At 39.1% G+C, this 26,351-nt stretch overlaps 1 protein-coding gene across 1 annotated transcript in view; it reads left to right on the top strand.

Moving 5' to 3' along the window:
• Positions 1-26,351, top strand: part of LOC128842461 (uncharacterized) — a 61,433-nt gene that overhangs the window by 22,015 nt on the left and 13,067 nt on the right. Inside the window, exons 4-20 of the mRNA XM_054038484.1 lie at positions 2,577-2,713; positions 3,782-3,873; positions 5,253-5,364; positions 6,056-6,091; positions 6,653-6,691; positions 7,696-7,740; positions 11,328-11,372; positions 12,797-12,835; positions 14,346-14,384; positions 15,351-15,380; positions 16,871-16,909; positions 18,034-18,051; positions 19,062-19,109; positions 22,111-22,140; positions 23,686-23,721; positions 24,600-24,641; positions 26,070-26,099. Of these exons, the coding sequence (XP_053894459.1) occupies positions 2,577-2,713; positions 3,782-3,873; positions 5,253-5,364; positions 6,056-6,091; positions 6,653-6,691; positions 7,696-7,740; positions 11,328-11,372; positions 12,797-12,835; positions 14,346-14,384; positions 15,351-15,380; positions 16,871-16,909; positions 18,034-18,051; positions 19,062-19,109; positions 22,111-22,140; positions 23,686-23,721; positions 24,600-24,641; positions 26,070-26,099 (857 nt within the window). The remainder of the gene's footprint in view (positions 1-2,576; positions 2,714-3,781; positions 3,874-5,252; positions 5,365-6,055; positions 6,092-6,652; positions 6,692-7,695; positions 7,741-11,327; positions 11,373-12,796; positions 12,836-14,345; positions 14,385-15,350; positions 15,381-16,870; positions 16,910-18,033; positions 18,052-19,061; positions 19,110-22,110; positions 22,141-23,685; positions 23,722-24,599; positions 24,642-26,069; positions 26,100-26,351) is intronic.

The following is a 26,351-nucleotide window of genomic DNA, read 5'->3' as shown; positions in this document are numbered from 1 at the left end:
TAGAACTCCAAGGGTGGCTTTGTATGTTGTGCCTTTCAGAGGCTCAGCACAGAATTAGCAGCCTAGGCTTTACATCACCTTTGCACCTGCCCAGTCGTGGGCTGGGGCAGCCCCTGGTATAATTTACACATCCCTGTTTAGGATACAGCAGCTTCCTGCTGCCATGTGAACAACAGCACTGCTCAGATTCTCACTATTACCAGCCTGAAGCATTCAACACGCATGAGTCAGACTCCGAAATGTCATGAGATTGGATGAAAAGTCATGAGATTTCTAAGAATAATACATTTTGGGTGCTTTTTATTTGCCTTCTGGTTTCTGAGTCTCTAGATCATGCTCACTTCATGTTTTCAAGCTTTTCTGAGCAACTGTGAGAGGGCTAGAAATTTTCACTTAGTTGTGGTTTTTTTTTGTTTTTGTTTTTTTTTCTTTCTGAGAGTTGGCAACACAATGTCCACAGTTCTGCATGCTACAGCCCCACCCCAACACATTCTTCCCGCCACCATTCCTGACCTCAGCATACCTTCTATGCCGAGGTTTGAAAGGGGATCCTCAGAAGGAGCACAGTTCTGGCTCTTTCAAGGGGACAGAGCAGGGGTGAGACTCTCTCTCTGAAGCCACAAGAAGCTGGGGGCCCAACTTAACACATCTCAAGCCTGCTCCCCAGCGCTGATCTGTGGGCCCCTCTCAGCTTGGTGGCAAGGCTCCTAAAGCAACTTCATGACTATTGACTAACTCCAACAACAAGCCTGCAACAAGCCCCCACTAAGGTGAGCAGGCGGTGTGAAGGGGAGTTAGTCAGGTCAGTTTCCACTTTGAAATCCAGGCAGCTCAAAATGGAGAACAGAGCACCTGCTGTCCTACTGTGCCCCTAGAATGCCTTTGGAATCCCAGGGACTCAGTCCCATGGAGTTGAGATGGAGGGGCTTTCATGGGGGACAGGATACCAGGGGCAACATGTAGAAGAAGGGGAACATGTGGCTCATTGTGACTGGAAACATCAGGCAGAATCCATGAAGCTCTAAAAAGAGGTTTTGTTAATAGCTCTTCCAAAGATGGCAGGGCTGTTAGACTACTCAAAAGTGCTTGTGAGTTTTAAAATAATTCTCAACAACAAAATGATGGTGGATTTTAAAGGAACATTTAGGTGTGGGAGAACATTCCCATCACATTATAACATTAAGAAGGAGTAAAACAAGGAATGGGCCTTAGCAGCTACTAAGATCTTCCTTTCCTGTCTCTCTGGCCTTGCCCTTTGTTAAATCCTGCCACTGGCTCCCTATTTTCCATTACTTCAGGTTTTAAGGTTCCTACACTTGCCTTCAAGACCCTGCATAATTCTGCCTCTCCCTGCTCATCTGCTCTTATCTCTTTTTACATTGTCCCCAGCTCCACCAACGACATACTCTTTATCTGCTTCTTTTACATCCACTTCTGTGCCTTAGTCCACACTGCCCCCCCAGTGTATGGAATGCCTTCACCTGAACTGGCCTCTAGGCCACTACTCTTTCCTCCTTCAAATCCCTCTTCTACCATGACACCTACAAGAAAGTAGTTGACTAATTATGGGCAGGTTGAGGATTAATTGGAGATATAGTAGACTATGTTTTTTAATGTTTGCCCAAGTACAGTATTATCAATCACTACCTTAACCTGGACTTGTATGTTGTCCCCTGGGTCCTCTATCATTCCTCTGGCTATCTTTGTTTTTAAGACAAGTTCTTTGGGAAAGGGACCAGGCTTTCTATTATATTTGGGAAAACACCTAGTACTTTGTTGGCATTACCCAAATACATTTATTATAATAAAAACTTGTCTGTGTCCCTTTAAAGTATGGTTTCACGTTGCAAAGTGACTCTTCAAAAATGACATTGTGCAGTTCTCTGTTTACTGTCTCTCGATTCTTTCAATAAGAGTTAATGAGTAAATCAGTGTGTTTCCTAACTTGCAACTCTGCATACTCAGCAGCCTGGTATCTGAGAGCCAAGTTGGGTTTTTTCACTGAAAATAAGATTCTGCAGTTGGAACTTAGCTAACAAAACACCGGCCGCCCTACTTCTGGAACTCAGACAGAAGAGAAACCATCTCTCTCTCTCTCTCTCTCTCTCTCAATACCTCCTAGCCCCCTACACTGTAGGCTCTGCAGGCCTAACCATTAAAAGTAGAAAATCTTTGTCACTAAAGCCAGTATGTAGGACTCTGAATACACACAAGGAGCAGGTTGGATGAATAAGAAGATTTTGATTTTACAGTTCACTGTGTAGAGCATCTGTATTGCATTTTAAAGTTGTTCAAAGTTGTTTGTAAATTATATGGAGTGTTAAGTTACTTCACAAATGTATTTAGTAATTTGTCACACAGATGCCTATGCTACCTTTGTTTCTTTTCCTCCTTGTCAGTGTCAGTATCGCTAATAAAAACTGCAGTTAGCCATAACATTTAAATATATATATGGAGCATAAGGCATTTCTGTAGATGCAGGATGCTTTCATCCATGGGAAATGTGATGTTAAGTATTATTAAGACAGCTCCACAGCATGTGAAACTTACATTTCTTTAAATGACTGTTTTCTCAGTGACTCTAGAGGGAACTGCAGAGCGTGGTTTTCAAGGATTTCATCTACAGGCTCGAGAACTTGAAGGAGATACTCCTGTTGGTTCCTTTAAAATTACAGATCCAAGCACGCAAGCCCTTGCATGTCATAATGTTTCGGTATGTGCTCACTCGTTCAGATTAGTTACTTAGCTTGGTTAACTTTTACATACTTGTATTGATACTGATCAAAAGAAACATACATTTTTCATTTTGCAATACATGTAAAATTATATCAGAACTCCAGGGTTCTGGCTCACAGAAAGAAAAGGACTCTTGTTCAGACAAATCATTAGAACTGTTCACCTGTTTATGGCCTATGATTTCCAAGCCTGTTTGCTATATGATATGTCGGACTTCATAGTGACTAGAATTCAATGTCTAGAAGACACATTTGGATGCAGATCAGTACCCTTGGATTTTTATGCACAATATTGCAGAGGATCAACTGCAAAATCAGAGTAAAATGTTTGTGGTGCATGGCCCAATTCTTAGTACTGAACTAATGTTCCAGCATGGCGCTAGGGGGCTCTGCTGTGCTGCTAGATGTGCTGTCTTTTGGATGAAGTATAGATCAAAAGTCCTGACCTCTTGTGGTGGTGAAAGATCATTTGTCATGGCTTTTTTTTTTTGTTTTTTTTAAACAAAAATAATACAGCAGTCATGATAAATTTAGTAAAAAACCATGGGCTTAAGGGGAAATGGTGTGTAAAATCATGGGTATGGACAGAGAAGGGGGATGGATTCTGTGCACAACCCTGTGCACCAGGTCACCACGCCACTTACTCAAGTTTGGTCCGGCCACCCTCCATCATGACAGAGGGGCATCTGGGCCAAATCTGAGTGGAGCTGTGACCCCATGTACCAGGTCAGAAATCCTGGAGTGGGAAGCTAGGCCCAATCCTGCTGGATGGGAGCTGCTGCTGTGGGGTGAGTGCCAGTAGGGTTCACTCTCCAAACCTTCTTCTTCTCCCCACACCCTGGAGTCTCCCCTCTGTATGGGTGCTTTATTAAAATCATGGGCAGAAAGAAAAGTCATGGACAGAGAAATCACTCTATCTTTTCAACCACCGTGACAAATCTGCAGCCCTACCCATTGTGTCGTAGCCAAATTCCTTTACTAATATATGCAAGCACATATAGATAAAAAATGCTTTTGCATTTCATATTTTTTTTTTTTTATTACAGAATTCAGCAGTAAGCCACACAAATTCAGAGGTGAAGCACAAAGTTACAACAACTTGGATTGCACCTTCGGACACCAAGAGTATTCAATTTAGGTATATATTTGATTTTTTTGCTTTGATATTTTATTTTCATGAGACAGTTCAATATGGTTTCCTTGGGTGTACACTTTCATTCTGGCATAACCAGTCTATGCTCTCCATATATTTTCCCTGGTATTGTTTTGTTTCATTGTTTGCATTATCTTCACATTGTATTAGTATAATAAAACCACTACCATTTTTATGTAAACTTTGTTAAAAGTAACTACTGTATATGTTGCCCAGTCCTACAAACCTCTACTCACACAAATAGTTCCAAGAAGGTTCATAGCATTACTAGTGGACCTTGGCTCAGAAAGCAATTTTTACCCTTTAGGTCCCCATTCCTTATGCACATGAGAAGCCATATGCATATGAATAGTCCCATACATGAGAGAGGCCTTTTATTGATTTCAATTGGCTTTGCCTCAGGCCCTAATACAACACTGATAAAAATATTTGCTTTTTTAATAAAATAATTTCTTTCATATTGAGTATGGGGAAAAAATAATGATTAGAAGTGGGAATCCTTGAAGATTAATTTTTAAACATCACTTTATTTATTTGTTTGTTTATCTAATTCTGGCATTTTCATAACCTGTTCTCAGCAAATATTTTTTTCATGCTCTTTTGTGGAAATGGCACAAGACACACATTGATTGAGTGAAGAGAGCGGCTAAAGCCAAATGTATGCCATGTTTTATGTAACTTTAATTAGCCTGGCATATTACAAAGTTTTGATTAACAACAAAAATAACATCTGGGGCTAACAATATGTTTGCCAAGTGTTAGTCAAAATCCATTTGAAACAGCTGAGATATTCAACTTCTGAAATCTGAAGTTTACAGTAGAAAGGCCAAATCAGTAACTCCCTTAAGTCCTTACAAGTACAAAGAGGAGCAAAAAGACACAGAAATTGAGTAACTCTTCCACAGTATGATCATCTCCTCTCCCTGGTCCAATCAAAGCCATGCTTCAGCCATAGGTCGAGACTATATGAAAGTGAGAAGGTCTGCCAAGGCCTCTCCAACACTGGTGGATATTTGAGCAGATATCCACACAGGAGTCTAAGCTTCTCCAAGCAGCTTTCATTCCTCTTCCGTGCCTTCTAACCTTCTATTTTGTTGATCCTTGGCATGATGTTGGACATTAATATAGGAATTAGAAAATAAAAAAGTTTCTAAGATTTAATTACATACTCTTGAAACTTTTTTTTCTTACACCTTTTCTTGAAGGCTGCAACATGAATTCATACTGAAAATCATACATTTTCAAATAACTCTAACAAGCGTGAGTTTTCTTAGCTGAAAGAAATCTTGTGATTCTATTTCATAATATACTGAAATATAATTTGCTAGAGAAAGTAAATTGTACTGATCTTATTTTCCCTCTAGAGCAACATTTGTTCAAGATTCAAAGAACTTCTGGGTTGGAGTTCTCAGCAAAACTGTCACTCCTAGACCTTCTCAGTCAGCCAATGTCACAGAAAGAAGGAATAAGAAGAAGGTATGTTTTGAGTTTATTTTTGTCTGAGTAGTATAAATAAATGTGGAAGACAAAATATACTTCCATGACAATGGGCCCCATCTGAGGGGTTTCAAATTGGACATCTATAAACTGAGTCAGACAAAATCGGTGGCTGCTTTGGAAAATTTGACCCTACCTACTTACTGTAACTCAAGTATTGTGAGGATTAACCATTATTATCCCATCTGACAGTAAGGAAACTGAGTCATTCTAGCCAATGAATACCATACAAGGAACAGGAGAAGGGTTAAATTACAGAGCCAGGTGATCCAAGAGGCATAAGCCACATCATAGGCCCTGTCCTCCATGGCTACCCCAGGCCATAAGGATTGGGTGACTACACTGGATGTTCTTAGAAATGAAAGTTTAAGTATTCAGTTAATTTTCATTTTCAAAGAACTCCTCATACTAAACTTTCCCATAGTGTAGGGAGGTGAGGTGAAGGAAGAATAAACCAGGGACCAGATCTTTCGCTGATGTAAATCACCATTGTTCCATTGAGTTCAATGAAGCAATGCTGGTTTGCACCAGCTGCTGATCTAACCAAGAATGAACATCTTTCTCTGGCCCTTTATCTCACCAAGTAAATGGGAGTTTCTTTCCCAGGAAAAACATAATATTCAAACAAGCTCTTTTACAAAGTAATAACTGGCTTCTGTTTTCTTTATAGGCTTCACGGATTGTGATTGAGATGGAATGTACCAAGGTAAGAACTATTTCTCTACATTTTTCCAGTGTCTTTTTAATTTTTTAATTGCATTGGGTTATTATTTGTTTTGTGGGAGCATTTAAAAAAGAATATCATCATGTGCATAAATATTTTTCTCCTGAATGTTTGGTGTGGCTCTCACAGAAAATCTTAATAAGACAGATTGACTTTTGAAGGACTGGCATTAACTTGAGGCTTTAATTATCTCAACTTTAGAATTCCCATTCTTCATACTCCTCATCCAGTAAGTTCTGGTCCGTTCATTCTATTGACACTATAGTAGGACATGGACAATGCTATTCAAACACTTTCACAAAAAGTTGACACTGCCTGTGGTTTCTACTCAAATCTGAGTGCATCAGTATCTAGTTTGTTTTCGGGGAGATACCTATCATTTCTCATATCAGACCATTACATAGAGTAGGGTGATCGAATGGAAACAAATTCCTCTGGTTCTTCACTCAAACCAAGCAGGAAAAAGTGTTTATTTTCCTGAAACAATATGGTATTTATACAAGCTCTTTAAGAAGAAGTAACTGGATTCTGCTTTTCTTACAGAAAGGAGGAACTTACTCAAGTAGTGGTGGATGTATTCAGGTAAACATTCCTTCTCCAGAGAGCACTGATTCACTACTTGCCATCCACAAATGACAAGAATTGCTTACTTACAGTTTCTCTCTCTTAAATTTGAACTGGTTACAGCAAGGAGAAATGATTACTCCCCATTCATCAGAATTTCTAAGAATGTTTCTACTTGTGATATGCAAAGCTATCACAGAAACTGACCTATATCATGTAGTATCTCTAACTCAATTTCTTCTTTCCATTTGACAATTTGCCTTTCGGTGAATAAAATCTGCCAAAACTTCTAGATATCTATTTGTCATTCCTGCTATATCCTCCAGATGTTTCTCTCTAAGGTCAGATAAGCTGACAGCAGAAAGTCTTGAGCTTATTTCCTTTATCTTCACATTGCAGCCATAATGATTCCTTCAGGTTTTGTAGTTCCACCAATATCACTTACCTCACATATTCTGAAATCTTCCTTTCAGTATACAATAATTTCTGTATGAAACTGAATAAAATATGAATTTTGTTTAAGAAACAAAAAGGTGACAGCTCAGTGAAGATGTCTTTTTGTTTTGCCTTTCTTGCTCCCAGCAACTATGCTATGCATTTCATACACTCCAATGGTTGTGTAGTCAGATTACTAAATAGCTGCATACAATCATTTTTCATCTGAACATTACTTAGTTTGGAACACCTAAAAGAATTTACCAGCTCAGGCTCACTCCTAGTGCTGGGCATTAAATACGAGGCTGAAACTTCATATTTAGTAAGTAAATGGAATAATGCCAATATAAACCCACTGAAGATCTGGCCCAATATGTATATTTAGGTTTGTTTGTGTGGAGAGGGGAATAGGTTTAAGTTCTCTGTAGTAAAGTTTTTAATGGTGTAGTTTGGTGGAATGAAATGACCAAAAAATGTCCCCTGTGGTATTTCATTCCACAAGGTAGTTCTTTTTTTCCCCTGAAGCAGCAGTTTATATAGAACTAGTCCTTTGCAAAATTAATAATTGATTTCTGATTTGTTTACAGGGTGAATCCTCTGGTTCCTCTCAGACCAGCTATTCTATTGGTCAGGTAAGTACCCTAGTTCCTCTCTATTTATTTATAATTTTTCCCCAGTGTAGATTTTAGTATACTTGAGTATCCAAAATTATAGAGATAGAGACTGACTGATGTTATTCAACTCTGTGGTAAAATATGTCTCTGTCAGTAAGCTCAGGGATTCCAAACAGTTACTGATCCACAAATGCATGGTAATAGTCAATAATCATACAGGATCTAAGTCCTTGCAGGTTAACTTGTTGTTGCACTCAGAACTCACCATCCACATCCTCACAACAAACATGGCCACCTCTACTTTATTAACCAAGCATTAAGCTGATACTGTCAACAAAACAATAAATAAATCCTTGTTTCCTTATTTGTGGTGTTAATGCTATCTGGAATTATTTAAAAAATGAAATTATTCCACGTAGCTAACTTGTTGTTTCACCCCTTTAATAGTCACCTATTTTTTTCATTCCACTTGGACAATAAAAATAGAATGTGCAGTTACTCTTTTGTTTCTAGCCATTTTCATTTTTTCCTTTTAGTTCATTCACAAAATGTTAAAAAACTTTCTGACCTAACGTCCTTGACATTCACTTTAATTCAATAATATTTGCAACACCATCTCTAGTGCACAGCATATGACCCCTTCAATGTGGGACTACTTTTGTAATTGATTTCATTGTCTATTCCTATTGGCCTTTTTAAATTCCAAGTTATATATGTGTTGTTATGGAACAGTTTACATCTTTTTAATCCAAGTTGTTTTGGGCACAATTATATTTGCACTTAATTTCCTTCCTAATAGATATGGGCCTTTTTAAACCCACAGAGTCAAATTCATTCTTATTTTATCTCTGTTGGCTTGAACTGAGTTACGCTGTAGATGTACTTAGTGTATTTATTAGTGCGTTATATGGGAACAGTTTCCACTCCACATACCCCATCCCCAAACCTTGTTGATTCCAGTTTATGTCCAGCTATTGTGACACTCTCTGAATAGGTATTTCTTAAGCAATACTGTTACACAGCAAATATTCCTTAATCTTCAGTTTCAAGCAATAATTCTGTTTTCTTTCTTTTCACCATGTGTATGGACTGGGGTTTGGATTGGCATGCCTTGTGTATGGATCTTTTTCCTGGATTTTGCTTACACTTAGGAAATCTTACTAACTCAGACTGACTCCTGAAGGAGACTTATTAAACTGCTACAGCCCTAGGCAGGTCACTTTCATTAGAATTTCTCTCCTCCATACCCAAAGCTCACTGAAATCAATGAGTGTCTTTCCATTGACCTCATTCGGATTTGGATTAGGCTCCATATGACTAGTTCAGGTCAAATAGCCCCTCAGCATATGTAGTATTTTTTCAGTTCTGATGACTCTTCAGCAGAATCCTTCTGCTACCACTATATCAAGCCTTCACAGTGTAAAGCAATAGATAAAGGCAGACAAGTTGGAATGTGAAACTTCTGTTACCCTTCACCTTACCACACAGGAAATTATGGAATTAAGGAAGGTTATCTTTCTAAAAAGCTACTGTATTCTAACAAGTCCTTCTACAAATAAATGGCTGATTTATGGTTTCTTTACAGAGTGTGCAAGGTTCCTCATTGGCTGGCAGTAGCTATATGAGCTGTTTCTCCAGAGTATTAGAGTTCGTTTATTTATTTATATAGTTGATCAGCATTTAGCTCAGTAAGCGCCTGATACAAAGTGAATTGAAATCAATTGAAATACTCCCATTGATGTCAATGGGCTTTGGTTCAGGACCTCACTGCAATGATAGTTATCAGTTTCATTGGGTTCCTTACTTTTTGTTGTTGAGGCTCTTGCTGAAAGGTCCCATTATTACAGACCGAAAGCAAGAGAATCACAGTACCTCTTTTTCTCTTGTCATCCCAGTAAATTGTTTTCTTCTATTTGTTGCATTTCAGACCTCTTTGCAGTTTGCAAAGTCACCTCACTAAATTGCATGTACAATTGATTTTTCTCCTCACTTGCACTTCTTGGAAATTTTACTTACCTCAGTCTTGACTCCTGAAGGCTGAGTATGGAATTTTTGTGGGCTTACATACCTCACCCTCCATTTAAAATTTTCCTTCCCCTCCTTCATACTCCCTCATGTGATTAGCTCAGCTCACTGCATTTATTCCAAACCATGGACTATTTTCCATTTTCAGCACCTTTCAGACAAACAGAACTTTTTCTCCAGTAAAATGATACCTTTATAGTGTGGGCTTGATATCTCACTATATGTAGTTAATTTACTTTTATTTTCAAATAAATCTTTCCTTTACATCCCAATTTTATTTTTATGAATGTGTTCATTACAGTGGGTCCAGCGGGTCAACCAAGAGTAGGTCCCCATTGTGCTAGGCACTGTACAAACAGAAGTAGAAGATCCTTACTCCAAAGAGCTTACAGTCTAAAGAGACAAGACAGACACAGGATGGAGGAAGGGGTAGAGCACACAAGCAGAGTAATGTGATGGCAACAATTATTATGTTCCATGATTTTTTGTGGGGTGGTATTTAAGATGGGATCAACTACTTGGAAGGAAAAGGGAGGGGAAGGGGCAAGGGGGAGAGGACATGAGAGGAGAGGGTAAGAGAAGCAGGTGTGGAGTGAAGTTGAGGTGAAGAGACTATGAAGGAGGAGAGGGAAGGAAGGTTGGATGAACAGTCAGTCAATGCAAGGCAGAGAATATCCAGTCAAAACTGTAGAAAGTTCTTTGAATGTCTGAAGGACCAGAGGTCCCTGCTTCTGCCTATATTGGCTGGCAGCTCTGGCTGCTTAGTGTCTCCAGTTTTCTCCCAAGCCCCATGACAAGCGGGAGGGGAGGCACCGCATGGATCCTAGAGCCCCCAGAGTCAGTATGGGGGGGGGGGTCTCACCTTAACAGTGCTATATGCAGGAGGGTGCTGTGGGGAGGGGTGGTCCCAGCTAGGTCCATTTGACTGCCTCCCTGCCAGTGCTGCTTTTGGCTGCTTCTGCCCCTATCAGCTAGAATCTCAAATTGAAGGAGGGAAATTCTTTTGAGGTGAAGGGTAGGAGAATGGATGGAGACATCATGGAACGTGGAACCTGCTCTTGTCCTTCACCTCACCAGGGAGGTAGCCAGAGGGAGTTCTCTGTTCTTAAAACAGTAGCTTAGTTTAGCAAGCCATGTTGCAAGGAAATGTATTATTTCCAATTTCTTTATAATTTATCCACGTTTCACAGGACAGCAACAGCTATTCCCAAGTCAGCCTTTCTCTAGTTTGTAGAGGGTATCCCCATGATGCAACTTTTAGTAACTTCCCAGGAGGAGAATTAGTTCCCTACTTCTGTTGTGAGGGGTTTGATGAAGGGCTACATGCCTAAGGATAAAATGGTATGGAAAGTAAGAGGATGGCTGAGCTTATCCTACTGAAATGGAATTGTTCCAGGCAATCACAGCATATGTGTGTGCCACAGTTACTGACTCAAACGGTATAATAACGTCCACCTGTATATATCTCCAGTCTCCACATATGGCTGAATGGCAATGCAGACTTTTGGTGCTGTAAATTGCAGCTTTCTTTTCCCGTGTTTCATAAAGCATAGAAATAAGTGGCATCTTCTTTCTTTCAGGTTGGAGTCATTCCTCCAGGAGGCAGCCAGCGTGGATGTGTCTCAGTAAGCACTTTTCTCATCTTCACTGAATTTTGTCCCAGTGTGACTATTTTAACTACAATGCTTAGCTATCAGTTACATTAGTGTTAATGTAGGAGCTTTTGTTTTATAGCAAAAGTAATGTAGAAAAACTAAGAGATGATTTTGACAATGTACTATTCAAGTAGAATAGACTCAGCTAGACTCCGCTAATCAGAAAGCAAGGATGCTGCCCAGTTCATAGACTCATAACATAACTATGCCTGTCTGTGTATTCTAATTTGCTGCTGACCTCAGAATTCAGCAGCTGTAACTCCACAATAAATATCGCTACTTTCATTTTATATTCCTTCCTGTATTAAAGGAACAGTGTCAGGTTAAAAATCTTAGACAAGTAAATCCAATTATCTGGTAAAGCGCTAAGCACACTCAGTTTCTACTGAAGTCTGTGGGTTGAGAACAGTCAGCACCTCACAGGACTGAGTGCTTGGAGAACATCTGAAATGTTCATATCATGAGAGGCTGGAATAAATAAATAAAACTCACTTCTGTATGAATTTTGAATTCAGCAGAAAGAAACTAAAATTTAGTAATCAGTGTTTACCTTTATTTTGGAAAAAAACATCCTTGCTTCTGTTACTAATGACACATAAGATTGTTACTATTAAAAGAACTTTTAAAATGTACACTACTTTTCACCATTTATGCTGGTTCTTGACATTTTACATTTCATTCACTTTGAACAATGAAAATAGAAGGCTCCATATAACTCGTATTTCTATTCAGTTTAAGCTTTCTGTTTTACATGCACCAGCAAAATACTACAATGTTGGGCTGTGTAATGGGGTCTACAAACCCCATACTGAGCATAAACAGAAGGGAGAGGAGAGTCTCTCCTGTTTACAAGCGAGCAGTCAGAGAGGCAGGCACACACAGCCACAAAGGAAACAAGGCCTGCTATAAAGGGGAGAGTAAAGAGGAGGCAGAAAGGCCTGGGACAGCAAAGAGGCAACCTGCGCCAGGCTCCCTCCACGAACACAGCCAAGAGACTATGTCCAAGAACTGCCCTGACTGAGAGCAAACTAAGGAGGGCCAGTCAGGAGAAGCAGAAGTCCCTCAAAAGACCATACCAGGAGACAGTGGCGGGCTGCAAACACAATGTGGGTGCTTTTTAAAAGCAAATTTAAATTATTTTTCTATTAAATAATCTATTTACAAAATCTGTCAAACATTTCTGTTAATACCAGCATATATTAATTTATTTAGAGCCAGAATGTGCCTAGCTCTTTTGTGGAGGTACAGTGCAGAACTGGGGGGAGGCATCAGGATCTTTTGCATCTCCCAGACTTGAGGACCAGCCAGAGTTGAGGTTCTGTGTACTTGTGCTTACTCTCCTCTAGTAATTATAACAACAGTAACAAAATAAGTGCTTTCTGTTTCCTCTACAGGGCACTGGCGGCATATACAGCAAATATGGTTGTAAAGATGTAAGTATTTGTTTGCCTCTGTATTTGATGTTTTCTCCCAAAATGCAACTCAATAACTCAACAGTTTGTTGCAAATTGTATTAGTTCCATTAGTCATTGTGTTGCAGAGTTGGATTACTCTGGATAAAGATGAGGCAGGAGCTAGAGGATGTCTGAAGTTAGTTAGCATTATACTGGAACAAAATTGTCTCAGCTAACCAAGCACAAAGATGTTGTAGGGTTACTGACCCAAAAGTATATGCTAATTGTCAATAACCATTCCACTAATTTGTTAGTGGTCTGATATGTCAACATCCATATCTCTAAAACAAGAAAGGCAACCATAACTGTTAGTTTCTATCCCCAGTTCCATATTCCGCATAACTATTCCCTACCTTCATCTGAGATGATGCTCTTTGTATTATTCTTAGTCAATTACTGCCTGCTTTTAGGATTCCTCTTTTAAATATTGTCATCCACCCCATATTGTGTAGTATATCACACTCTCTGATCAATTTAGTCTTTCTTTTCTTGGTGGAGTTCCCTTTGCATGGCTGAAAAACATGTCCCATAATATCAGTTGATTCTTTTAGCAACACTTTTTTTTTTTTTTTTTTGGTATTAATCTAGAGAATGTATGTACTATCAACTTCCCTTCTTTCTTATAATTCTATTGAAATGACATTATTTTCTATTTCTATTTTGAATACCATAGAAACAAGCAAAATATTTTCACCAGAAAGGTGGCATTTTCTCTGATTTCTACTGAGCACTAAGGCCCTGATCTAGCAAAGCACTGTTTACAATGGGACTACTGCCATGCTGTGCTTAAAGTTAGGCTTATATTTACATGCTGTGCTGGATCATGACCTAAACATATGAGTGTCAACTTTAATTTCAAAAGAACACCATCCATTAAACTTACATATGATGTAATGTAGTTGAATGTTGGAAGAGTCTGATCTCTGGATTTACACCAAGGTTACTGAGTAATTTAACTGAAGTCAGAGGAGTTACTCTGAATTTATTCAGATGTAACTGAAATCAGAATTTAGCTTAATATTTGTACCTTCCCCTAGTCCTCCACACCACCCAACAAAGAATTCCATATAGCAGTGGTTCCCAAACTTGTTCCACCGCTTGCACAGGGAAAGCCCCTGGCGGGCCGGGCCAGTTTGTGTACCTGCCGCATCCGCAGGTTTGGCCGATCGTGGCTCCCAGTGGCCGCGGTTTGCTGCTCCAGGCCAATGGGGGTTGCTGAAAGCGGCGTGGGCCGAGGGATGTACCGGCCGCCACTTCCAGCAACACCCATTGGCCTGGAGCAGCAAACCACGGCCACTGGGAGCCGCGATCGGCCGAACCTGCAGACGTGGCAGGTACACAAACCAGCCCGGCCCGCTAGGGGCTTCCCCTGCACAAGTGTCAGAACAAGTTTGGGAACCACTGCCGTATAGGTTTCATTTCCAAAAATGGTATTTTTATTGAAACACGCCATCTTAGAAAGAAATAACTATCTGTGATTTGTTTACAGACTGCTGTCTCAATTAACACCGGCATGTCCTATGGCCAGGTAGGAACACATTCTCTACTGTATTTAGAGTTTAAACTTGCTATGCAACTCAGTAATTAAACAGGTAGGCCCAAATGTTGCCCTACTGTGGGGAAATCCATGGGAGGACCTCAGAGAGGGATGTCCTGAAATTATTAGGTAATATTACTAGCCAAAATGATTTCAGCAGATGAATGCTGTATTTATGAGGCATTACATGGCTCCACCTTGTTAGTTTCCTTCTTCCTGGTTAAACTGACCCTGGGTTAGTCATTTTTTTCTGCAAGTGGACAGCAGATATTTTCTATTTTGATTACTATTGTAAACAAACAAAATATTTTCACCAGAAAGGTTTTATCTGGTGGATACTCAGAACAAAAAGCAAAGCTCACACATAGGAGTTTCCTCTGATTCTGCTGTATGGGAAGTGTATGTGTGGGTCAGTGTGGTGGGAGGTTCCTGGAAATTGTTTTAAACTTCATAAAAGCATTTCTGTTCATATGGAGCACTCCATTGCTTCCAGCTGGCTCTGTTCCTACAGTCTTCTATGTTCTCCTGATGTTTCTACGTCTGATCAAGGGAATCAAGGTCTAACTTTCTACTATCAACGTATGACTTATTTTCCATTTCAAATAATCATTTCACTCTACCTAACATTCCACCTAGATTTGTTACTTCAACTATTTGAAACTTTCTTTTCAACATAAATTTGTTGTGTATGAAACTGGCAGAAATAACTGGGTATTGTGCTAGAAACAATGGCGACAATTGGGTTACAATAACTCTTTTCGCTCTTGTGTTCCCATTAATCTGTTCCCTGTGTTATTCATTAATTGCCTCACATAAGAATACTTTTCTTTCAAATGTTTCATGATTTGGCAATCCAAGAAGATCTTAGAGCTATTACTGTCTCCTGTCTGATAGGTACAGAATTAAATTTGGCAAACTCTTTTCTAAGTAAATAATTCGTTTCTGTATTCTTCACAGTCTGTCTCCACAGGCAGTGGTGTTAAAAAGGTAAGCACTACTTCTCTGTTGAATTTAAAGGGCCAGATTCTCTGCAGGTATAAATCGGTATAGCACCTTTAACTTGAATGAAGCTATACTAGTTTACACCAGCTGAGATGCTGGCCCAAAGCTGTTTCCCATATTATCTCTCAGTAACTGAATCTTGGTTTACTAGCTGTCAAATGCATTAAGTTCATTAGTTATATTATGGCAACTTTTCTTGACAGGTTGACTCTACTGTGGATAAAGTAGTATAGTTACAAAGCTGTCTATGCATTTATTTTTTTATTTTTTTTTTAGACATCCTAGGATGGAAGGCACTATAGTTATTGTTACAAAGGGAACTTTAGGATGAGATTGATCTAAACTCATCCCTGGTGTAAAGCCAGTGGAATTGGCACCAGGGATTAATTTGGCCCATAATATTGAAACCGAATAGTCTCAGACAAACAATTGGAGTACAAGGATGTTGTATAGGGACTGAGTCAGTATTGTATGGAAATGATCAATAAACACATAGTTGGCAAATCCCTACACTCAGATTTGTGACTGGTCAGACCTCTCCATCCAAATCACCATAACTATGGCCACTTCAATTTTCTATTTATTCCAGCATTAAAAGGATACTGTCAGGTTTTTTTAAATTACCTGTTTTTAAAATCAAACAACCCAGTCCTCCCTCTCATCAGAATTCCCTTGTATATGTGATTTAAAATCACTTCCTGTCACAGTAATTACTCCACTCAAGGATACGGGCTATTTTCCTTTTTTAATTCAGTCAAAACAAACTTTTCACCAGAAAAATAACATTATGATCAAAACAACATATTACTATTGAGCTTACTTTAATTTTCAAAGGATCTCCATATTGAATTTTCCCATAGAATAGGAGTGAATAAAAGGACACAAAACAGAGTGTGCTTTGGCCTTCCATCCAAAGGACCAGTGGATATGTGAGGATATGTCTACACTGCACAGCAGCCTGCATCAGCAAGTCTCAGAGTCCAAGTCTATAGATTCGGGTTTGAGGGGCTCATGCTATAACACTAAGAACAGCTATGTAGACCTTGCAACTAGGGCTGAAGTTCAGGTTCTGAAGCCCATCCTCCACCCTAGGCTTCAGATTCCAAGCTCCAGCCCAAGCCTGAACATCTACACAACTATTTTTAGCACTGTAGCACAAGCTCCTCCAGCCTGAGTCTGTGGGCCCGGGTTGTGAGACTCACTGTTGGGGGCTGCCACTTGCTTCCCAGTGACTCACTGTTGGCCTTGGGCAAGTCACTTAGCTCTGGGTGCTTCAGTTCACCCATCTGTAAAATGGGGATAATACTTTTTTGTAATGTGGTTTCAGATATATAAAAACGCTATATTGTGTAAGTGCTAGTCATTATTATTCCATCAGACTTTTAAGTGCAGAGAAGTTTCTTTTCATGAAACAATACTGCATTTTAAATAAACCCCCATTATGAGAAAATAACTTGTTTCTGGTTTCATTACAGCCAGTGTCCTATCCTGAAAGCAACCCCTACCCACCTGTGGTAAGAATCCTTTCTCCACAACTCTTAGAGTTATGAATCTAAGTGCTTCTGAATAGCCACATGCTTAGCTCTCAGATAGTTACAGCAGTCTGGTTGTTGGGCGGAAGCTTTTGTTGAGCGGGATTATATTACTGATGCAATTGTGCATAGAGAAAGAGGCTGACTAAACAACTAAAAGTTACATCCAGATCTAAGAGATCACTGCAATGATTTGATGTTATACAGAAATGAAATTGTCTCAGTCAGGTTACAGGAATGTTGTTATTGACTCACAAGTATGTGATTACGTTGTGTAATTGTATAGTGGTCTGATTCACTGCTGATCCCAGAACTCACTGTCCATTATATCTATCTCAAACAAGGCCACTTCATCTTCCTGTTTCTATTGCAACTTTCTTCTGTAAACTTACTTCAGTCTTTAGTTTCCAGCTGTTGTAGTTCTACTGTACCCATTCATTTTGAAATCTTTCTTTCAACCTAAAATAATTTCTGCCTAAAAGTGAATGAAATATTTAGGGCTTGTTTCAGAACGAAATGTGGCAAAAACCCCTTTTTTCCATTTGCCTCCAATAACCTTCCTTAGTACTAAATCCTTCAGATTCCTCTATTCTTGGTGTAGTCAGCTGACTGAAAAGCTGCACATATCTCACAAATGATGGGTGTTAAATGTATGGACACCTCACCATGCATCAGAATTATCCCCCACCCACCCCCCCACACACCTCCACACCCCCAGTATTCTAAGGTACAAAGAGACTCCAACAGACTTCCGGGCTTTGGAACAGACTCTGTGTACTCTATAGGAAGACATAGACTACTATAATTTTAGTTGCCATTCAAATGAACAGAACTCTTTCACTAGGGAACAAAAAGAGTCATAATTTCTAGTGTGTACTCAAAACCGAATGGAAAAGTATACACACTACTTTAATTTTCAGAGACTCATCATACATGGTAAACCTTTCCATAGTGTAGATGGTGCAAAATGAAGAGACACAAAATAGGCTGTGCACTTGCCTTTGGTCTTTCACTTCACCCAGGCAATAGGGTTTTTTTTCTGAAGCAGTATTCAATCTTAAACAAACCCTTACACAAAATAATCAGGTTTCTGGTTTCTTTTACAGCGTGAAACTTTCCCATCGGTAAGCATATATTTTTTTTCTTCTTCTGTATTTATAATGTGATGCTATTATGAGTGCAAATCCTATGCCTGGTTTCTCCCATATGGAAGGATGTCCATGATCCCCGCAGAAACCGTGGGCTCGATCTGTATGGAAGTGGCATAGGATTTTGGGTGGATTGCTGTTAGGAGGTGGAATGGAACTTCACCTGAAAATTTTCATTATGCTAGATAAATTGATCAAAGGACAGATACTATACATCCATATAAGGCCCAGGCAGAAAGGGTGAGGGAGCATAAAGGTTTGTCCCCAACCTATCATGGCCCACATAAAGGCGAGGCAGAGTTCCAGTTTGTTCAAGGGCAGCTCTATCCCTATTCACGTTGCAACAAGGCTCCAACCCCGTCTCAAGCACCAACAAGCTGAGCACTGTGGCCCTGTCAGCCACAAAGGGCTGTAGTAGCAGGCACTCTAAGGCTATGTTTACACTGTGAGCTAGGGTGTGATTCCCAGCTCATGTAGACATACTTGTGCTAGCTCTCATCATGTGGCAACACAGGCTAGCTGTGCCAAGTACAACCCCACCTGAAGCCTGTGAGGTACATACTCAGTATGACTAGCTTGTGCCACTGCCTGTGCTACCATGGCTATGCTTCTATTTTTAGCACACTAGCTCAATGAGAGCTAGTGTGAGAGTGTCTACATGAGCTGGGAATCCCGCCCCCTGCTCTGAGTGTAGACATACCCTAAGTTAAGCTAGGGACCTGCCAGCCTGCTTCCTGAGCATAGATGCAGAGCATAGATCAGCCACATCTGAATATCTAGCCCAGAATTATATCCAGTTCATTTTTAGTTTCAAAGAATCTCTATAGTAAACCTTTCCATAAGTATTGTGTGGTGGAAATGAGGAGACAAAATCAAATTTCACCTGCTGCTTTACTCCCTTAAGCAGGGAAGCACAAATCATTCTTTTCCTGAAAGTGTATTTCATTTAAACATGCCCAATTCAATAGCCCCTGGTTTCTTTACAGATCTTGGCCAATTCTGGACATGGCGTCAGCAGCATTATCTATTCACAAGTAAGCACGCTTTCCTGATTGTGTTTACAGTTTAATCCCAACATGTTTCTGAGTGAACTGAATGCTTATTCAGCTCCAGTGGATTAGTTGAATGGGAGTCTTAATTGAAAATGGACAAACTATGGACGGAGAGCTAGGGGATGTCTAAGAGTATCTGACAGTGGTCTCAGCAAGTCAAGGATGCTATAAACTAGTGACTCAGACTATGCTGTTATTTTTAGTAACAATACAATCCTGATTCTTTAGTACTCTCAATATCTACGTGACCTAAAGCATCTAGGCCTGCACATCTTCCAACGCCAGATCATTCACAAGGTGATGTAAACTGGCAAAGCTCCACTGGAGTCCATGAAGATAGATTGGTTTGTACCAGCTGAGGATTCTGGCCCTCCGTTTTATTCAGTATTAAAAAGATTTTGCAGGTTACAAGTCAATTGTAACCTGAGAGTTTACAAGCTCTTTTACATGTTAATAAGTAGTTTGATTTCTCTACAGACTTCTTCCTCATATGAGATGAAAGTCCATACTCAAATGAGCATTTTCCCTTCTGTACTTATAGTTTTGTGTCAGCATGTCTCTTTGTAACTGAACAATTATTTAATTAGCAATTAGATTATGTCCATTACTTTTATTGAAGGGTTACATCACTTTTATATCCTACAAGGAGATAAATGGCTTCTGGATTATACATAGTCTTACCCACGAGGCAAACAATCACCTGCCCTCCACTCTTCTTCCCTATTATAATCAGTAAGGCCATGGCCAGATTGTCAGTTTCACTGAAGTAGCTACACCAGTTTACACAAGCTGAGAATCTGGCCCAGTGTGTTTATGACTGTCATGGCAAAAAACAGTTACTTTAAGGATATTTTAATACATTTGCCAGCCCATTATGAAGAGAGATCCCTCCATGATTTTTTTTTATTTATTTTATTTTTTTGGTCTAATTTGGCTCTATAAATGGTCACTAGTGTGGATTATTTGGTTTCTGAAATGGTTTTAAACAATATTATGTTGTAAAGTGAAGAAGATTTTGTCTCATAATTGCACATGATTTTTATTTTAAAGTCGTATACCATGGCTTTTCCTTTTTTTAACAAAAAAAAAAAAAATCTACAATTAAAGGTTTGCATTTTGCATTTGGCCATGGCAAATCTGTATTAAGACAAATCTGTGTTTGATGAACAAGATTATTTGGACCCCTTGGAAATACTATAAAATCAAACAGAACTTATTCTATAAAATGACATTTTCTCTGAAAATATAACAACTGGCACTAGATAGAGTGGTGGAATAACAGGAGGGAAAACTGAACCTCGTCTAGTTTTTCGTACTACAAGTATAGTATGGTTTCTTTTCTTGAAACAATATACTATATGAACAGTTCCTCATCAAAAAGAAATTGGCTTCTGGGCTCTTTATAGAGTGGTCACTGTTTCTCGGGCAGCAGCAATATTTATGTAAGCAACACATTAAGAACTTTGCCATTGACTTGAGCAGGAACAGTAGAATTTTGAAACTGCTTCCCCAATATTTTATCCATTGTTTAATTCTATTTTAGGTTTCCCAGAACTTTTTAGATTTATTTATGGTTTTTTGTTTGGTTGGTTGGTTTTTGTTTTTGTTTTTTTTCTGAAAAATCATCTTTGTTCCCTAATAGATGCATGTAAAATGTCAGGGCCCCAAAACATCCTTTATCCATATTTTTGTGTGTGATAAGTAAAGGCAAATCAGTATATTTCACTCAGTAGAGGACATAGTCCACTTTCTCTTTGGAAAAATTACATAAATAACCAGAATTATCTTGCTGAAAGACTATGTTTTCTCTTACTTAGAAAGAACCCCCACATGAAAACTTCCTGTAGATGTTCTTTGTACAAACAGTATACTCTTTTAACAAACCCCGTTTCCAGGTGATAACTGGTTTCTGATTTATTTTAAAGAGATCACAAAAAAGCCAGACCTATGGCCGAGTAAGTCTCTCCCACCGCAGTTTTACTTCAATGTGCTGCTTTCTAACTAAACATGTGCTTACCATTTGATTATGGTTAATTGTTATGGTTGTTGGAGCCTTGCTTAAAGAATTAAATAAATGTGATTAAAAATTGAGAGAGGTGAGTGAGACTCTGGGAAAGCTCATCTAGCTAGCCAGTTTGGGATTCCCATGTCATGTAGAGCCAATATGGCCAGCACATCACCTTCTAGTATATGTAGAACGATGTAGTACATTACTTTGCCCCCAACTCCTAAGCCCAATGTAGTAGGTGTTGCAGGAAGAAGGAACATGGCCAAAACACTGCTGTGCTCTATCAATTGCCAACTATGGAACAGTCAACACCTTGCAGAGATTCAGGTGTTGTCTACACTAGATCTGACACTACCACCAGTGTGTTAGAATAGACAGGACTCGCCCATTTTTACCACAGTTTACTGATGTGGTGATAAAACCACTTGTGCCTGTTCTACAGTAGTGCATCATCTGGAACTAGCAGGAGGGTAGCACATCCCACTGGGAGTAACACATGAAAATTTCTAGTGTGGACATGGCTACAGTGGAGTCTTCTCCTTCCTCTAGTCTTTCCCTCCCACATATAGGCAAATAAAAATAGGTGTCTTTTTTGAGCAAGCAGTAAAATATTCAACATACAAACCCATTTACACGGAAATAAATGGTTTCTTCACAAGGTTGTCTTCATCACAGAGCAGCAATATCTTTGGTCAGGTAACCACCTTACAAACAAACAGATCCTATTTGACTAAAAATATTACATTTCTCAAAATGAAAATTGTCTTTGTATTCAATTTATTTAATATTTGGAGGAATCCCACCCATACTAAACCAATCCATAGTGCAGGGTGGATGAACAAAGGGAGGCAAACATGGAACCTCCTGTGGTCCTTCACTCCACCAAACAATTTATACGTTTCTTTTCTTGAAACAGTGTTGTATTTAAACAATCTATTTTACAAGGAAATGACTAGGTTTCTGGTTTCTTTACAGGGTGGACAGAGAGTCAATCCTTGTGATAAAGTGAGTATTCTCCCTTCCCTACTTCCTCCCACTGTATTTGTGTTTTTACCTAACTTGCCTCTTAGTCCAACTCGCAACAAAACATTTATTTACTACTTCCATTAATTGTTGTGTGGCAGCTTTTGTTGACAGGTAGCATTACTATGGCTAAAGTAATAGAGAAATCTAGAGGATGATGGTGGCTACTTAAATGATAAGTACAGGATTCTTCCTTTTTTATGAGGTAATAACAATATCCTGGGTTAAGTGAACTCTGAGGCTGAAAATCAAGGTGTATAGAAGGAAAACAACACCTTGGCCAGAGGTGGAGTTTACTAGCCAGTATATGATTTATTACCAAGTTGAAAGATTGTTCAATTATTATTATTTATTACACTGACATTTTGAATTTGTTTTTAAAGTTTCAATTAAATAGAAGAAAAAATACAAATTAAACCGGGCTGTAAAACTGCTGAGACACAAATTGTTTAAAAATTAATTTCCTACTCCATGTTCATATTTATTTATACTTTCCTTACCCAGCTCAATAAGGCATTTCTCCACAATATAACTCTAATATGTGTGTTTATATTGCATTGCAAGACTGAATTGGGGTGCTTGAAAGACCGGAATTTCCTCACTGTTTTAAAAAAAAATGGAGACAGGAGTAGTTGGCCCATTAGGGAGAAGATTGTTATCCAAACGTTGGATACATCCTCTGAGGAGTGACTTCAGGGCAGGAAACTTTCTATGTGGAAACCATATGTACCAAGGGGGAAATTTTCAAAGTAACATGGAATAGTTAGACTCCCATCTCTTATTGAAAGTCAGTGGTCACCTTACTCTTAAAAAATCTGCCCCAAAGTCCTCTAGGCACACAGGTTTCAAATTTTTATCTGAAGTAAGGCTCCTACAGAAAAGTGGCCTGATTTTTCCAGAGGTGCTGAGCACCCACCTCTCCTATAGACATGAGTGGTAGCTAGAGATGCTCATCACCTCTGAAAGTCATCAGTTTTATTTAGATGCCTATGATATGGATTTGGAGGCCTATCATTAGAGCCAGATATTGACCTTAGTACTTAGGTGCCACACTGCAGTTTATACAGGACATTTTGCAGAGCTAGACCACCATAGGGAGATTTTGGGAATTGTGCTGAAATTGTGCCTCCTAGAGCTCCCAGGGCTACAATCTACCCAGAGTGGGTCTGGAGAGAGGAGTGCAAGTTGGGACCATACCTTCTTTCCCCATTCTAAACACCAGGCAGTGTCAAAGCACTCTGGTTGTGACACATTCCCTCTGGCAATTTCTTCTAGATTGGTATGGCCTGACAGTGCCCTTCATATAGACCAATGTATAATTCACTAATTTGGCCCATAATTATCTGGGGTATTTTTGGTTTTGGTGTCCGGTGGTGATAAGTAGGAGCAAAATAAGGACTAGGCAACTCTCTGCAGGCTCTCCCCTAACTGTGTAGATAAATGCAAATCGTTTTCTTTTCCTGAAATGTGGTTGTATTCAAACAACCCTGCATACACAGAAGTAACTGTTGTTGGGTTTCTTTACAGAGTTCATCCTCCTACAACATCATTATCTGTAAACTGGTAAGCACAATCTTACCACTGTGTTTAAAGATTTGTCCTGATGTGCCTCTCACAGTAACCAGAGATGTAGGGCTAGATTCTGGATGGTCCTTACACAGGCATGCAGTGGGGTGGGGGGGAGAGAGAGAGAGAGAGAGTTTTGAAGGATTACCACAAAAAGAATGACCAGAATTGCTGCCCCTTCACAAAGGGGAGCACTGTACCCTGAAGGGGCAGATAGGAAGGAGCATAAGTTAACCATGGCTCTGCCCTCCCCATGGTGGGACATGTGTATGATGTACCCCTTTGTAGGGGTGTAGCAGTTTGCACCTCGCCCACTGCACTGGAGAAGTGTGGGAAGCTTTATGAGACAGAATGTGTCTTCACTGCTCACTATCAATGGTGAAAAGTAAAATAGGAGCTTATCCAACACTTTAACTCAAGCAAAACTCTCATCAGGTTAATATTCTGGCAAAACACTTCAGATTCCTTTGTAGTTAAATAACCTGTGTATACACATTTTTCTGACTTTCCTAGGAGATGCTATTAGCTCAGATTGACACCTAAAGAATGATCATTGAATATACACACACCTGGACACATCAATGTTCATTAGAATTTGCCTCTTCTATGCCTCTGTATAGATTCAAGGCCACTCAGTATATTTTCTCTGGAAGAGATTTGATTACCATTCAGTAAATGGTGCTCTTTCACCAGCTATGACACTTTCGTAGAAGTATACTCTCAACTTTCCATACTGTAGCCTAATGGAATAGAGACAAAGCTTGTACCCTTCTCTGTATATTCCTTCTGCCATCCAGATAAATACAGATGGAAACAGTATGGCATTTAATCAAGCCTTTTCACAACAAAATTACTGATTTATGGTTTCTTTACAGAGACAATCTTCTACCTCACAGAACAGCAATACCCAAGTCCAAGTATGTACTTTTATATCCATTCTATGGGGTTTTTTGTGTGTGTCTTTTGTTTTGCTTTTAGGCACGGCAAGCTTCTAAGCAGCCAAAATCTTAAAACACCAATTTGGTATATTGGTGCCATTGGTAGTGAGAGCTGTAAGGGAAAAAAACATTTTTTTTTATGTAACTACAGCAATCAAATTTACTTCTGTGAATATTCTAACAAAGCATGCACATTTGTGGTGAGCCAATACAAATGGTCCAAAGTCAAATAAAGAGCCATTGAGTTGACTGCAATTATTTGTGTTGCTCTTAAACAAGAGCAGAAGGATGCTGTGTAATTACTGACAATCAACTCTACATCCAAGTACTCCAACTCTATATCAGTTAACAGATGTATCCATGCAGTGGATAAATCCCTTTCTGGTGATTTGTTTCTCTCAGAACTCAATACATACAGATCAATAACAGCTAGAACCTCCATGGTTTCTTGTTTCTGTCTAACATTAATCTTAACTTAGATATGTATACAAATTGCTGAGGTTCATACAATTAATTTAAAAACCAAGGAACCATTTTTGACATCTCTGCTTATTCAGATTGTCCTCTTTTTACTCCTGTCCTAACTTTGTTTATTATTGAATAATTCTGGAACAGTTTCCACTTCCTCTGTTTCTTTTTCTTTCATCTTTTTGGCCTCTCCCAGTTTTTCCCAAATTAATTTCAGACCAGCACATTTTAAAAAGGAAACTCACCTATTTGCATTAGGGTCACTATTGCTTAGGGAAGCTGTCATATAGTTTCCAACCCTTTTGCAATTCTAGTCATGTCCTCTGTGTTGTTCAAATGCTAAGAATCATGCATAGTTAGATTCTTTCTTAAATGTTGTACGGACGCGATCATGTGTTTTATCCTTTCACAAAAAAATTACTGGCTTCTTTGTGAGGAGGACTGATTTCTCTAAAGCCAGGTAAACCATATTTATTTTTCTCTCAATTTTTTCCCTGAATGTTGCTTGCAGTAGTTGAGCACTCATAAGAAAACGTACTAGCTCAGACCAGCATCTAAAGGATGGTCATTCCATTGATGGGATCATGGATATCTCATACCTCATTAAAGGCTCAGGTGCACTTAACTACACAGACTCCATATATTCACATGAATACAATTTATGAATACAATTTAAATGAACAGCACTCTTCCATCTGAAAATCAAAACGGTCTCTGCGTGCTCAAAGCACAACATAACATCGCTTTAACTTCTGCAGGTCCCATATTAAATCAGTGGAGTGGAGTCAAAGGTCACTAATACAGTGTTTTCCACCTGTTCCTTTCCTTTCACAAGTAGGAAAATACCAATAGACATCCCTCGGACAAATAGTACAGTATTTAAATATGCTTTTTTTTTTTTTTTTACAATGAACTAAATGGCTTCTGCTTCCTTTGCAGGGTCAGTCCACTTTCTCACTGGGCAGCCAAGTAAGCAATCTATTCTCCTCACTCTTAGTTATCTTCTGAGTAATCAATCGCTTCCCTACTGTTTGGATTATGTCCTTTAGTTTTGGTATAATTTGTTGTTGCAGGGTTAAATTACTCTAGGTTAATATAGAGAGAGAGCTGATGGCAGGGGATACAGAATGCAGAAATCTGTTTGCAACTGGTCCTAACTAGAACCATCACAAGATAGGCAAATCACTGCACTCTTCTTCACTAATGCCATGAAATTATGTC

This window comes from Malaclemys terrapin, chromosome 8, assembly GCF_027887155.1.
Source record: "Malaclemys terrapin pileata isolate rMalTer1 chromosome 8, rMalTer1.hap1, whole genome shotgun sequence".
Classification (NCBI taxonomy): domain Eukaryota; kingdom Metazoa; phylum Chordata; order Testudines; family Emydidae; genus Malaclemys; species Malaclemys terrapin.
Note: the sequence above shows the minus strand (reverse complement) of the source record. Positions and strands in the feature narration are given on the sequence as shown.